Source organism: Dermochelys coriacea, chromosome 13 (assembly GCF_009764565.3).
Source record: "Dermochelys coriacea isolate rDerCor1 chromosome 13, rDerCor1.pri.v4, whole genome shotgun sequence".
In the NCBI taxonomy this organism is placed as follows: Eukaryota; Metazoa; Chordata; order Testudines; family Dermochelyidae; genus Dermochelys; species Dermochelys coriacea.
Window position 1 is genome coordinate 5,795,509 of NC_050080.1, and position 16,020 is coordinate 5,811,528.

General features: G+C 42.2%; 1 protein-coding gene across 7 annotated transcripts in view; it reads left to right on the forward strand.

Moving 5' to 3' along the window:
• Positions 1-3,434, forward strand: part of MYT1 (myelin transcription factor 1) — a 112,171-nt gene extending 108,737 nt beyond the window's left edge. For all 7 annotated transcript variants that reach the window (XM_038370417.2, XM_038370419.2, XM_038370426.2 and 4 more), the window contains one exon: positions 584-3,434. In XM_038370417.2, the coding sequence (XP_038226345.1) occupies positions 584-724 (141 nt within the window). In that variant the 3' untranslated portion in view covers positions 725-3,434. The remainder of the gene's footprint in view (positions 1-583) is intronic.
• The last annotated feature ends 12,586 nt before the right edge of the window (positions 3,435-16,020 follow it).

The following is a 16,020-nucleotide window of genomic DNA, read 5'->3' on the forward strand; positions in this document are numbered from 1 at the left end:
CAGGGCTCAAGCAATTTTTTTTTTACTTTAATAACTAATGCGGCAAGCCCGGAGATTCCAGGGCTATGAACTGCCAAGCCTAGAGGTGCCAGGGCTCAGCCCTGGTGCAAATTAAGCACTGGCAACATGCTCGAGTTGATAAAGCATGATGCAAGGACTCAGGAGACTGGGTTCTAATCCTGACTCTGCTGCGTGCCCTTAGGCACATCTCCACTTTTAGTCTGCCTTCTCTATTTAGACCTCAATCCTGTAAAGACTTATGCATGTTCCTAAATGTATACACTGTTACTAGTCCCATTGCAGGCAGTGCATAAAGTTAACCATGTTCTTAAGTCTTTGCAGGATCATGCCTAGACTCTAAACTCTTCTCTCAATATATACAGTGCCTGGCACAATGGGGCCCTGATCTTGTCTGGGACCCTGTAGCTGCTGCTGTAATACAAATAATGATTAATACCAAATATTGATAATCCCAGCACCACCCCAGCAAAATTAAACTTAATGATTAGGTTCTTTTTTCTTCCTCCCACTCTTCCTCTTCTTTTTAACTATTTATATTTTTGTTTTGTTCTGTTGGATTCAGGAGCCAATCAGTGAACAGAACTTTGACGCTTATGTTAATACCCTTACCGACATGTACACCAATCAGGAGTGTTACCAGAACCCTGAGAACAGGGACCTGCTAGAAAGCATTAAACAGGCTGTCAAGGGAATTCAAGTCTAGTGCCGTGGGATAACACAAATAAACAAACAAACTGTAAGAAGATGGAACCTTCACTCCAAGTATTCAGGTTTACAAGTTATAAAACTTGTCTAATGAATGAAAAAAGGACCAAAATTTAACCAAGAGGCCATTTACAAGAAGCAGAACTGAACTGAACTCCATGTTGTCGTTTACTTAACTTGGACCTTCTTGCAAAGAGTGGGATTTTCTACCCATACCAAGTGGTAGAAGAGAATGGACAATGAGACACTACAATAGGTTGCAGGGCTTGGTTGCTGGTAGAGATAAGGCATCTTCATGAGTTGCCACATTTTACTGATGAGAAAAGAAGGCATTGTAGCAGAAGTAATCCAAGGGTTAGTACATTAGAAGAATAGGGTTTTGTCTGATTTAAGAACAGAGTATGACTGGCTTAAACCCTCATGTTGTCTATGGTCATATGTCCAGATCACCTACTCACACATGAATTATGTTATAAGTTACTGTAAATGAGAAGCTGGAGCTGCAGGCTACCTGTAAATCTGAACCTCTGCTGGGCCTCCCACCCCCAAGGTATTCAGATATCCACTGGGTGTGGGAACTCTTAAGTATTATAAAGTAGCTTATTTTTATTTTCTGAAGAGCAGTTCTGGATCTCCAGTGGAAAGCGCAATGGAAAAAAGGTTCTCAGGGAAGCTTTTGGAGTTTGCAACTACAGTATTCCTTTGTCTGTCTTAAATATGAGAATAGCTATTATGAATAGACCAATAGCAGATATTTCATACGGAAGAATTCTAAATGTGTCATGGTCCAGTGTATATGATTTTTTGGAAGTCTATTGGTGGACTGTTCTGGTTCTTTTCAATATTATGGTCATCATTACAGCAGTGCAGTACTCCAGTGCAGAGATCATACATCAGTGCCAGAGAAATGTTTAAAGAGATTATCAACAAAAATGAAAGATGCTAATTGATGGCCAGCAAAGTGCTTATCTACCATGGACTGTGGCTGATTCCTTACTGATGTACTTATGACAATGGGTTTTTCTTTTGTTTTACTTTGGTTGGTTGGTTTTGGTTTCTGTATTTTGTGCAAGGTTACAGAGCAAGTGTCATTCCGCAAAGAGAGCATTTGGGTATTGATCTTCCAAAGAACCTTTTTGTAAGCCGTTTGGTACATGCAGCCCACCGTGCACTTAAAAGAAGTATAACTTAAATGTCTTTTCAAAACCAATCTCTAGCACCTCATTCAGCATTGCAGAGCACAGTGATGAAGGTATTTTTCAATCTGTAAGAAAGGAGTCAGCAGAGAGGGAGAGAAGTATTGGTCTGTCCCAGCAAATTGCAAATCCTGAAAGCTTGTTTAACAAACAAATCTCACACAAGCATTAACTATCATTCAGAATTCTTTATCAGCCTGGTGATAACACTTTGGAGAAGAGGGAGGTAGAAGCCTCTAGCACCCCAGTACTTGTCACATAAGCCCCCCACTTTCAATATCATTTCCAGTGAGGTGAGGGGTGGAGAGGAATTTGCTCACCAATAATAAAGTGAAGAATATTGTGTCATTATGAGCCCAATCCTGCAGATATTTAGGGGATAATGCAAAGTTCAAGGGAGATAATGGAAAGACTCCCATTGATTCCAATGGACATTGGATCAGGTTCTTAAACACATGAGTAGATAGGTAGCCCCACTGAAGTCAATTGGGCAGCTCATGTGAATAAATTTAATCACATACTTAAGAGTTTGCAGGATTGGATCCCATGAATTCACTTATTTTAGAACCCATTCCAAGTGCAAAAATGAAACGGAAAAAAACTGTAATTTGATGTGTTAAAAACACAATTCTTAACATGTAAATAGAGTCCAACTTGCTTGTGACTACAATTCAGTTAGTATTTAAAAGTAGAGAAATTGCACTTCCTGGAAGAGAGAGAGAGGGGGGGAAAGTAGCTAGTTTAATTATCCTGTAAATTATTTAATTTTGGCAAGATGTATGTAATTTATATTCACAACACCTTATGTTAACTTTTTCCTATTTATTTAACCTTTCTTATTTATTAATTTTATACTTATTTTAAACTGGACACCACATCATGGAAAAGAAAAGAAAAGCAAAAAATAAAAAAGTAAAACTTTTTTTGACCATAAAAAAAATTCCAAAAAAGAAAGAAAGAAAGAAAGAAAAAGAAAAGGAAAAAACCCATGTATCTACAACTCCTACTTGTAATTTTGATGCAACCGAGTTATTTTTTATATATTTTGTTATTTATTCTTTTAACAATGGGAATTTTTTAGAGATATTTTATAACTGAGGCATTTTGATAATTTTTTGGTTTGTTTTTTTGAAGGGGTGGGGACAATGGGAGGGGAAGAGAGACTTTTAGGGATTTTGTTTTCATTCATATTGTTTCAGGCACTGATTAACGGTAAATGAAAATTCTGTATTTATTATTTATTTAATATTTAAGTCAAAATGAACTGTGCTCTTGTTGTATATTTATTTTGTCACGTTTGTGTGTTGGTTATGTGATGACTGAGTAATTGTTTATGTGAAGGAATACTGTTAATATTTAAATAATAAAGAGTCACATTGAAAGTTATAGCAGGCTACATGTTATTCTGTGAAAAATGAATACTGTGATCCACTTTCCTCAGGAAATGTATGCTGCAGACAGCATTTCATTATGTATTTTCAGGGTTCTTTCATAATAAAAACCCAGTTCTGTTTGTGACTTTAGTTCCCATGGTCTTTCTTAAAGATATTGTTAAAGTCCCCAGTGTTTTCTAAGAGCCTTGTTCCAATGCATGGCTAACCCACTGTTCAGCTGTGTTACGAATTTCTTTTTGAGCACAATCTGCAAAAGATGGGAGTCTGTTATAACCCCAGCTAGAGGAATTAGACACAGTTTTTCAAAGATGTTTAGACAATTGAAGATGCAGATAGGTGCGTATGGGATTTTCAAAGTAGGTCAGGGCCCAATTTTTGAAGTTATTTAGGTGTTGTTGCAATGCCTACCTGATTTAGGAGACTGTTTTCATTTTAGGTTCCTAATTACCTACATTTCTTTTGAAAATGAGACATAGGCTCCTAAATCAGTTAGGCATTGCAATGCTGTGCGCAGCAACGCCTAAATGCCTTCAGAAACCTGGGCCTAGGTTCCTAGCCCCGACTGAAATCAATCGTTGCTTTGTGCAATGGTTATTAAAGATTCTGTGCATTGCAAAGGAGACACTTCCGCTCTGTGGTTTAGGGTTAATGGTTGCAGTGCAGTGGGCTGAAATAAAGCCCTCACAGCTGTGTGCCCCAGCACAGTATTAACTAGGAGGCAGGTGTGCATAAGAGAGGGCACTCAAGGAGTCTTAAGATGGTAGTACAGAAGTGTGCAACCCAAGCAAAGATGCATTCTTTTTTCCATTGTTCCAGAAGCCTTTTACAACAGAAAGGGCACAGCAATTTTGACTTTAGATTTATCATATTTTTTTTGGTTTCCCAGAAGTTCATTATGAATACATACCCTTTGGCATTCAAACTTGAGCTGTTTTTTGATTGGACAAGAAGGTCATAAGGTATGTTTCTGTTCCCCAGGATAAGTGTAACTTTAGATCTAGGCTATTGGCGGGAATATTTGGAGCTGCACATTTGAAATTAATTTTCCTCAAATATTCTCCAGTGTTTGATCACAACTTGTTTCAGCCATCATCATTCCCACAAGGGCATGATCCAGTGCTCACTAAAGTCAACCAGTGGCCTCTCAGTGGTATCAGTGGGCACTGGATAATGTCCTCAAGAATGTTCACACCAAGAGAACACATTCCAGGTGTCCAGCTCAGTAAGATGCAAACAACTGACACGGGGCCAAATTTTGTCAGTTTACACATGTGAGTAACTTTGAAGTCAACGAGCTACTCGCATGAGTAATGTTACTTATATGCATGGGAGTTTGGAGTTTGCACGATTGGTCCCTAGCCTATACTTGTATTTTAATTTTATAGGTAGAAGGAAAATGAACAAATTACTTTGTAGACCCTTGTTTTACTAAGGCAGAAGTCATCCCAGAATGTTGCATAAATGTTCCTGTGTGTCACAGGGGGAACTGTTCCAACAAGTTCCAACTCTGACCTGATATTTCTCCTGATCGTGCAACAAAAATAAGGCCTTGTCTACGCTTGCGGCGGCATGTAGGCTGCATGTAGCTACACACTGTGGTGAGAGGCAGGTTGCATCTACACTGTGATGCGTAGTTCCACATGGCAGTGAAAGGCTCTGGCAGGAGGGGCTGCAGCAGGGACACTACACTGCTAAAAATAGCAGTGCAGGCCTGGAAGGCACTGCTGGAGCATATAGAGAGCCATGTAGGGTATATAGGGTTCTGACATGTCTCTACTGTACTCGCTTAAGCAGTGCCTCACTGTCTATACCTGTGCTAGCTGTGAATTCTGTATGTTGCCACAAGTGTCGACCTACCCTAAGAGGACATGACTGAGAGCCAAGCCTGCTGGGAGATACGAAAGGCAACCTTTTCTGAATGGTGGGCGATCTGGGGGAAGAGTGTTTCCTTATTAGGAAAACCTGTTGGGAGAGACTGGATATTGTGTGGGGTGCTCCACTGAAAGGGCTAGGGAAGGCCTCCAAAGAGGTAGGTCACACCAGGACCCCATAGGAGGGATAAAGGAAGAGAAGGAAACTCTAGGATACTGTTCAGTACTGAACTGTGTAGGGTAGAGGCCCAATTACTACTGGTCCGTGGTTAGGCAAGCCAAGCCAGCTGTTCTGGAAAGAGAGGGAAGAAGCCACTTTTAACTCCTGTGTCAACAGGGGCTTGATCACAATGGACCTTTGGTGGGAAAACTACAGCTATTACTATTACTTTTGTTTGAAGTTGCTATTGCTTGAACTGAGGGAGGGCTCAGGAAGAGGCTACTACATCTGGGAAGAACTGGAAAGCCTTCAGCAATGCTTGAGCCTGGAGAAGGGCTGACAGTTTTGTTTGGACCCTGAGAAGACTTTTGTTAGATTTGGCTGGAAGACTAAACCCCAGATCACTCTGCTGGCCTGGGAAGATCATTGTTAAGGAAGGTGACATGTCCTCACACTGGGCAGAGGTAAGTTGTTCCTACAAAATTCAAAAGCTGTTTCTTTTGTGTGGTTATCCAGAATGAGCTCCAAAGGCTACTATCTATAAAACAAAACAGTCCCTGTGAACAAAGATAAATGTCTCATTGGATTTCTCAACAAATCTTGCAAGAAGGCTGCGGTTTCTTTTCTGAGGTTCATTTTAAAACATTGGAAGATGTTTATCTTTGTTTTTAAAAGCTTCCTTATTTGCAGCTAGTTGGCAGTCATAGTCCTGGACAAAATTCATGGAATAACAGAGTTTTGCCCTGGTAAAACGTATTTAACACTTTAACATGGTTATTGCCATAATGAAAGAGAAGCTATTGTAGGTCTTGGTATCAGAGACTTCCACAGAAGAATTTTACACATATATCTCTTTTAAAAGTAACTGAAAAAATATATTTGTGCACATTTGGGAGGGTTTAGATCCTTATAATCTATAAAGAAGATTGAAAATGCTTTTATATTTTTTTTAAAAAAATATGGGTTTGACCTTTGGAATATTGTTTTATTCTCCTGTTACTGAAGGACTCCTAAAAGGACTAGAGAACTGGAGTGAGAGCCTTCTCATCCCTCATTTGAAGAGATGGGGCTATCTGAACCTTTAACAGAGAGATTGTTCCCGTGAGTGTCTGCTAGAAGTTTGAATGAAATCGGTGTTAACTAAAACAAAAACCAAAATTATATCAGTTTGAATAATAATGTCTTCTCCTGTCGGCTGCTCTGTGTTCTGCCTTATGAAATATAAACGGGGACAAACACACTCTTCTGTCTGCAGGTCACACTTCAAAAAGAAAAGGAAAAAAATCATATACTTAAAAAAAAAACACTTTCAAAGGGCCTCAAATCAGCCTCTACATTTTGGGAGGGGGGATGGTTCTGCCCATATTTTTAGACAAAGAAAAATTAAAATAAAAGGTTTGACTTCAATGGCAGTAGGATCAATAGAAAAGCTCCCGTTGACTTCAGTAGGACAGGATTCCCAAAAAAGTATTTCTCTGTGAAAACTAATTAGACGCTCAGCATTGGTCTAGCTCTGCATCCACTGAAATCAATGGTAAACACTCTCACTAATTTCAAAGGGAGGAGAGTTAGACTTGGGACCGAGTGCTTTTTAAAATCCCACTCTTGGACTCCATTCTTTTGTGCTTGCAAATTTTGCAAGAAAAATTGCTGGTGCCGTTATACAGGCTGCTACTAAGAATGTGTCCCTAAAAGATGAAGTCAACGGACACATCCCTGAAGTGTAATGGTGGTTCAGTGAACATTGTATGCTGAGAGCATACTTTTTTTGCTGCTTTGGCTGAAGCACATAGACCCTAATGACACTAGACATATCTGTCTCTTCACTCTTCTGGGAGATCAGGTGGATGAGGTAATATCTTTCATTGGACCAACTTCTGTTGGTGAGAGAGACCAGCTTTTGAGCTACATTGAGCTCTTCTTCAGGTTACTGTGTAGCTCAAAAGCTTGTTTCTCTCACCAACAGAAATTATTCTAATAAAATATATTATCTCCACCACCTTGTCTATCTAATACCCTGGGGCCGACAAGGCTAAAATAATACTGCCTACTTCACTCTTCTCCAGGGAACTTTGAATTCGATGGAACAAAAAAGGACCAGTTGCGTTGTTAATTTTTCATTTTCCATGCAACCGACAGCTGTCATGAATCTTAAGGCAGATCCATATTGCACTTTAGTGTCATTGGGAGTCAGCTTAAAGTCTTGGCAGTTTGGCTCAGCCAGCCATCCAATCATGGCTAACAAAGAATTGGCATGGTTGGGCTCCCTAAAAGAGCACATCAGTCATCCTTGACTAGATGGTGGCTGAGACACAGAGAATTAAGTGTCGCAGGTGGACGTATGCCGGTCAAAATGATGGGAACTTTCAAAGTGGGGAGGGGAAAAGATATAGTGAAACTTTGATGAGTTCCACAAGCAGGGTTTTCTACTGCATTGTCTAAAGCATGTAATTCCAGTGTGAGAGATCGTGCAGCTTTATTTGAGAGTCACGGGGGTGGATGAGAGAAGCAAAAATAACCAAATCAACATCATTGACTTCTGCAAAAAGGTCAGCAACAAGGATTTTTTACAGGCCCCGCTGGCATTAAAGGAAACCGCATCAGTATCAGATGCTCATATCTCAATCAGCAGCATGCTACACTAAACTATCTTCATGGTGCAGGATTAACTGCATCTGGCAGAGGCTTAGAACCTATTGAGAACAGGAAGATCCTTCCTGGGAGGGTCAGCTGGGCTGTCACAAGCACATCAAACTGGTCCTTTAGCTCTTGTTACCTCCCTTGTTTGTTTTCAGGCATGGCTGCTTTGCTACTATAATCTTCCCAAAGGCTTGTGTCCCTGATTTGTATGTTGTCAGGCTGAGATGTATGCTGTGTAACTGACTTACTTTCCTTTCCACTCCCCTGCCCCTCAGTGGACATGTACAGAGATGTCAGCAGCATTCGAAAGTGAAAGGCATGGGCTGATAAGGACAATTGAACTCAGGGCATGCAGTCTCCTACAATCAGTGAATGACAGCGAAATCAGGAGAGTTACTAGGAGCCATTAAACAATACAGCAGCAACTGTCAGAGATACTAGAGACAGTTTGATTCAGAGCCTTCCCGCTGACCCCATGCTTGTGTGCCGGGGTAACAAATCTTCCCTTCAGCTTCAACCGGCATTTAGGTCTTAACACGCTAGACATCTTGGGATGCACAGTGTTATGTCTTGTGCTTTGCCTGTCAGCCGCACAGCATTTGCCCATCATTTACAATCAGTCAGGAAGCAAAACAGTCCTTCAGGTATTTGTTAGGAGCTCTAATGGATGTGCAGTAGGGATGTGAGTTTGCATCCCAAGTTCCTAGTTCCAGCAGGAAATAGGTACACTGCAAAGCCAAGATGCACAGCCCCTGTCAGGGCTCCCTGTCCCCCCGAAGATCCTGAACTCAGCCTTGCTTAATGGGGGTGGGGACGGGGGACGGGAACTAGGGGCTCCAATACTCCTCCCAGTGGAGAAATAAACTGTTCTCAAGGTAATGTCTCCTGTAGTGAAAAACTCATGCAACAAAGAATCATGGGTTTGGGTTTTTTTTCCAAATTTGAAGTAATAAACAACATTCCTATTTGGTTTTGAGTTTTAATATCTGGTTTTCTCCAGAGCCCAGTCCCTGACTAGATCGCTGCTCCAGTGCCGTCTGCTCCTGGCCACTCTCCCAAGAGCAAACTCTCATCCCGTTGTTACTGTAGCTACTTTCCCTTTCTTAGCCCATCCCACCAGGGCCTTTGTCATTACTGTATGTGATCTTTCCAATTTGGGGCCCTATCCTGCATCCTTTAGTTACATGGCCCCTTAGGCATCAGCAGAACTACGCACAGGAGTGAGGGATGCCCAGGATTTAAGTTCCTCAGGGCAGGGGCTAGTGTGATGCTGGCCTCCTTAGCCGACGCTGGAGACTGAATTGGAAACCTCCAGAGCTAATAGCAGCAACTAAAAAGCCAGGCTCCCATGCTGTAATGTTCACCCCTTCTGTGGACTAGGCACGGAGGGGGAATTGCATCCACACTGACCCGTGGGTTGCACCAGCACCATTGTTCAACTGCTTTGTGCTATTGTGCCTAGCAATGCAACTGCAGTCGTATTGTGTGTGGGGTGGGGGGGTAGGCATGCACATCTGAAAACTGAGGCCATAAAATCAGGGATCCTTTGTGTGGAAACTGCTCTGTCAACATAAAACAAATGCATCACTATTCCACAAACACTGCTCCATTCCGTGGTTTGGATTTTAAAATGGCCTTATCCCTGTGATGAACCCACCTGTGTCTATGAAGCACCTTCTTGAATGATGATGTCTCCTGAGAGAAGACCTCTCTGGAGCACTGCAGTGGGAGGTCTGGATGGTATAAGGACTGGGCTTATAGGGTCTTATGAACTTCACTAAAGGGGCAGCCCTTTTGTAAAGAAGGGTGTGTAATGGTGCAGCTAAACTGACTTTTTTTTTTGAAGGGCGTATAATTGTTTTTGGCTTGTTTTACACAGACGTTGCATTGCCAAGCAGTTTATTGTGCCAATATTTGATTATGGTGATAGACATGCTAACTTGTCCTTTCTTAACAAATTGGCTTGTGCTGCATAATAGAACGGGTAGATTTGTGTTAAATTGCAGCTTTGGGAGCCATCATTGTGAGATGTTATCTTCTCTGAACTGGCTTCCTTTATCGCAGGGAAGGGAATTAAATGGGTTTGCGATGGCACATTGTACGTTTATAGGTGTGCTTAGGAGATGCTCAGGGTCTGAAAGCTGAAAGGCAGTGATGAGTGGCTCTCTTGCTTCAAGGATGCGAGGGAAAAGAGGCTTGTTAGTGTACTTGTGCTCCTAAACACATCAATAAACCATTAACCTACTACATCATTAGTTGGCATGGCAAATGGAGACAGTTAATTGTTCAAAGCTGATCACTAACTATTCCCTCCACCCTTCTGCCAAAATGGTATGCTCCACTTGTCAACATTTATTCAGCCTCCCCCAGCAGGAGCATTTTTCACAGGTTTACATGGTGCCTTTCATGTGCTATCAAACAAGGTTTTCTTTAGCCTCAGGTTTTCGGTTCCTTGGCTGAGGGCATCAGAACATCCAGGAGGAAGCTGCCAGCAGCAAATGAGCAGACTTTAAATAACATTCCCAGGTGTGTTCTGCCCAGTTCCCATCAGACTCACTTCCACCTCACTGAGTTCCCCACCCCAGCTGACACCAATTTTGCCCTTTTGTCATCAGTCTTAATAGGGAAGCCTTAGGAGCCATAGAGACTGGACTCCCCTTTAGCTCCTAGAGGTGATTCCCCTCAGGTCAGGGTCAAGAGAATGTGGAGCAATGTGTTAGAACATCAGAACATAGAACGGCCATACTGGGTCAGACCAAAGGTCCATCTAGCCCAGTATACTGTCCTCTGACAGTGATGAATGGCAGGTGCCCCAAAGGGAATGAAGGTTATCATCAAGTGATCCATGCCCTGCTACCCAATCCCAGCTTCTGGCAAACAGAGGCTAGGGACACCATTCCTGCCCATCCTGGCTAATAGCCATTGATGGACCTATCTTCCATGAATCTATCTAGCTCCCTTTTTAACCCCATTATAGTATTGGCCTTCATAACACCCTCTGGCAAGGAGTTCCAGAGGTTGACAGTGCATTGCATGAAAAAATACTTTCTTGTGTTTGTTTTAAACCTACTACCTATTAATTTCATTTGGTGGCCCCGTATTCTTGTATTATGAGAAGCAGTAAATAACACTTCCTTATTTACTTTCTCTATACCACTCATGATTTTATAGACCTCTATCATATCCCCCCTTAGTCGCCTCTTTTCCAAGCTGAAAAGTCCCAGTCTTATTTGTCTCTCCTCATACAGAAGCAGTTCTATACCCCTAATAATTTTTGATGCCCTTTTCTGAACCTTTTCCAACTCCAATATATCTTTTTTGAGATGGGGCGACCACATCTGCATGCAGTATTCAAGATGTGGGCGTACCATGGATTTACAGAGAGGCAATATGATATTTTCTGTCTTATTATCTATCCCTTTCTTGAAGATTACCAACATTCTGTTCGCTTTTTTGATGGCCGCTGCACATTGAGTGGATGATTTCAGAGAACTATCCACAATGACTCCAAGATCTCTTTCTTGAGTGAAAAGAAAAGGAGTACTTTTGGCACCTTAGAGACTAACAAATTTATTAGAGCATAAGCTTTCGTGAGCTACAGCTCACTTCATCGGATGTGGTAACATCTTGAGTGGTAACAGCTAATTTAGACCCCATATTTTATATCTATAGTTAGGATTATGTTTTCCAATGTGCATTACTTTGCATTTATCAACATTAAATTTCATCTGCCGTTTTGTTGCCCAGTCACCCAGTTTCATGAGATCCTTTTGTAGCTCTTCACAGTCTGCCTGGAACTTAACTAGCATGTGTTGGGGTTTTTGCGTTTGCTGCCCATGTTCTGTGGTGAAAGAAGAGAACTTCATTCTCTAGGCTAGGCCCCTCCGCATTAAACTCGCACACAAAAATTAAAAGAAGGTATACATTCATAGAAATGTAGGGCTAGAAGGGACCCTGTGCTGAGGCAGGACCAAGTAAACATAGACCTTCTCTGACAGGTGTTTGTCTAATCTGTTTTTAAAAACCTCCAGTAATGGGGCTCCCACAACTTCTCTTGGAAGTCCATTCTAGAGCTTAGCTACCCTTATAGTTAGAAAGATTTTCCTAACATCTAACCAAAATCTCCCTTGTTGCAAATTAAGCCCATTGCTTCTTGTCCTACTTTCAGTGGACATAGAGAACATTAGATCCCCACCTCTTTGTAACAGCCCTTAACTTATTAGAAGATTGTTATCAACTCCCTCTCCCCCAGTCTTGTTTTCTCAAAACTAAACATGCCCAGGTTTTTTAACCTTCCCTCACAGATCAGGTTTTCCAAACCTTTTATCATTTTTGTTGCTCTCCTCTGGATTCTCTCCAATTTGTCCATATCTTTCCTAAAGTGCGGCACTCAGAACTGAACACTGCTATTGGTGAGGCCTCACCAGTGCTGAATAGAGCGAGACACTTTCCTCCTGTGTCTTATTATGACAGAGTAGTGAGTTAACAGAACCTTCACTCTGATCACTCTGACACCCATTAGTACCTCCAGAGAAAACTGAATGGGGTAATTAAGGTAGTTAGCTACTCAGGTCAGGAGGCTGGGTGAGCTGCCAAGCCAATTAGCCCATCCGTTCAAGATGGAGAAAGAGGCACATGAAGGAAGTGTAGGGAGGGGGGATGGGGATGAGGAAAGGGCTAGCTGAGCCCAGTCTCACAGAGGTCTCAGGGAAGGGAGATCAGTTTGTCCTAGATTTGGTCCAGCAGCAGCATGCCTTCTCCCCATTCTGGTCAGCATCTCCTCTTTAGGGGAGCCTGAATGGCCCATCTATGGGGCAAGTCATATGAAGCCCCCTGAGAACACTGAAACAGGAATTGTGCTCTCCAGATCGTCAGTAAAACTACACTCACCTTAAATTTTTCTTCTGCTGTGGGGTTGGTGTGATGGGATCACCAAGGTCTGGAACTGTGGGACTGCTGTGCCCCCTTAACTCTCCAGCCTCTGATATTTCTCACAAGGCTATGCCAGTGAAAAACAGCAAATCCCTCCAGGCACTGTGATCACTCAACCATTCATATCTGAAGCCCCACACCTATCAAATCAGGGAGAGGCATCAGCCAGGCACCCCAGCCTTGCACCTCAGAAAGATACCATCTTACACTGCTCAAGACTCACTTTGACAGTGCAAGTTCATTAACTAGTTCACTACTTCTTCAAAGGAAAGTGGACATGCACCAGCCTTCATAATCTGAGCTGAGATTCCCTGAGCACTTCAACCAAAAATACACTGGGCTGTTAACACCTGTCTGGCCAGTGATGGCTGCTCTTCTGTCCCTACTGAAAGGCCAGCTGTGGGTGTTTCCCAACCTCACAGCATCTTTCAGCAACACATCTAGCAATACTTCATAACTTCCCATACAATGAGAGTACACACAATTCAACCAGATGTCAACGTTCAGAAGATGGAGACTTTTAAAATGATACCTCACAAGGGCTGCATTGTGCAGAACAGATCATAATCATATGACAGTGGTGAATCTGGGGTTCCATGGTCCTACTTTGAGGTACAAAGCGTGACAGCTGGATATTACAGCATTCTCTGCAGCCACATCTGCAAACCCTTAGGGTTGACTCCAACCAACAGCTCCTTAGCTAGGGAAGAAGACAGGTGATGCCACTCTACCAGCTGATGTGGTCGCATGGCCCAGTGTTCATTCTCATCTTGACTGTGCTGTTGCTTCCTGGAAAACTACATGCCACTTGGGGTTCCCTTTTTTGTTTTGCCTCAGCATGTGCTGTGTGACTAGGGGTCCCCTGATTTGTTCTGATTTCACGCTCTCAGAAGGTTCTGAGCTACAAGATACGCTCTGAGGAAGGATTAAAGAAAGAAGCTTGCTAGTCCCCTGAAACCTGTCCCTGCAGACAAGCTGCCAAACTATTTGCTTCCCACCACCCGCACTGTGTCTCCTTTAGCACAATGCCTTTAAGTAGGAGAGAGAACTTCTTCCCATTTTCTGCTCTCCTCATGCTGTTTCTCCTACATTCATTCAGACACAGAGAAACATGTAAGTGCCCCTGAAGTTTGTCCAGGCTGCAAAGCAGAATCAATAGCAGAAGGTTCCAAGTTTCAGAGTAGCAGCCATGTTAGTCTGTATTCACAAAAAGAAAAGGAGGACTTGTGGCACCTTAGAGACTAACAAATTTATTTGAGCATAAGCTTTCGTAAGCTACAGCTCACTTCATTGGAATAACTCACCTCCCAAATGATCAGAGGAAGCAGAAGATACAGTGGAACAGCCTCCTGGATGTGGGAAACATTCCGCATGCTTTCTTGGACCTCCTCAGAGGTTTGATTCTTGTGCTGGTAGTGTGCAATATATATATATACATGTTTTTAACAGGACAGGCTAGAGATTTTCTTAAATTACATACATGTGCTTGACCTTTATCAGATGAAACCTTTGTGTTGCCCCATGATATGAAATGTGCACAGTCTCATACATAGTAGCATAGCAGCAAGTTGCAGTGGTCAGCAGGGAGGAATGCTAATCAGAGGACTCCCTCCATAATCAGCCTCCAGAAGATGCATGGTTTTAAGTTCTGACTGGGACTTTGGAAGCTTCCCAATGACTAATCGCAGCAGGAATTGAAATAATATCCATGTTCCTATTCTGCAAATGTTACACCCCACTGAGAAATCACTGAAAAGGAGATTCTGACAAATCTCAAAACTTTGCAGAACTGCAGCCACCCAAAGAGAAAGATGCTTGAACTTCTATTGATCTCCTGGTTCTGTGTTTGTTGTGGAATGGATTTTCAGAGAACTCGGATAGCATTAACAAAGAGTTTTGCATTCATCTCTACAGCTGTTTGAAATGGTATTATACACAGAGGACTGCGCCCTCATTAAATTTCTCAGAATGTCACCATTTGGACGGCAGACATTTTGTTTTGTTCTGATACACAACATGTTAATATATTCAGTATCAAAGAAGAGGATAATGGGGTGACAGATGGGAGCTGGACTCCAGCTTTCCTGGGAAAGCCTCTTCCCAGCAGGAAAGTGGTAAGTTTCCCACCCAATCTTCTGCAACTTTCTGACTGCTAACAACTGTAAGAGCCCAAGTAATGGTAGTTATTAAATGAATGACTTCATCCCCAGCCAATAATAAACATTTTACAAACAGTTTTATCTCTTTACCCCATAGACTTCTTCAGGCTAACTAGACTCTGTTTGTTAATCTAGCTACTGATTTTATGCTATTTAATTACTAAATGTGATCACTGTGGACTGTCCATCTTATTAAATGTCTAGCTGTGAGGATTCCACTAGCAAATGACAAAATATGGGGGGGGGGCCTGATTCTCCACTCCCAGGAACTTCAATGGGTTTTGAATCAGGCACATCAGGAATGACTCCACTGAGACCTGTGGAATTACGCTGGTATAAAACCAGTTGGAATGAGTGGAGAATGAGGCCAAGATAGCTCTGACAGTTCAACAAAATTATATCATCAGAGCTTAATTTGTGCCAGGGCTGAGCCCTGGCACCTCTAAGCTTGGCAGTTGATAGGCCCGGCACTTGTAGGCTTGCTGCTTCAGTTATGAAAGTAAAAAACTTGTGGGAGCCCTGGCACCTAATTGCTTGAGCCCTGGCACCTCTTTCATTACAAATTAAGCATGAGATATCACCATTACATAAACAGAAGGAAGCTCTAATGGCTGTTCCTATGTTTTATAATAACCCACTTCCTGCTGATGGCTCTGAAAATCTGCCTCTGAACATGACACTATGGCTTGTACACAGTGAACATTTGTGAGCATCATATCACAAAGAAAGGAGCAAGGGCATTTGGAATGATAAGAAATCCCAGACTGCAGAGCAGAGCTCTGTTTTTCCATAGAGCCTCAGTCCCACAAATCCTTCTGCATAGCACATAGCCCCTTTTACTCTGGGGCTGTTTTATGTTACACCGGTTGGAAAAGCCCTTTGTGGCTGATATGCTGACCCAGGATCATGAGAGTACAGTGCACTAGAATTGTAGAATCATAG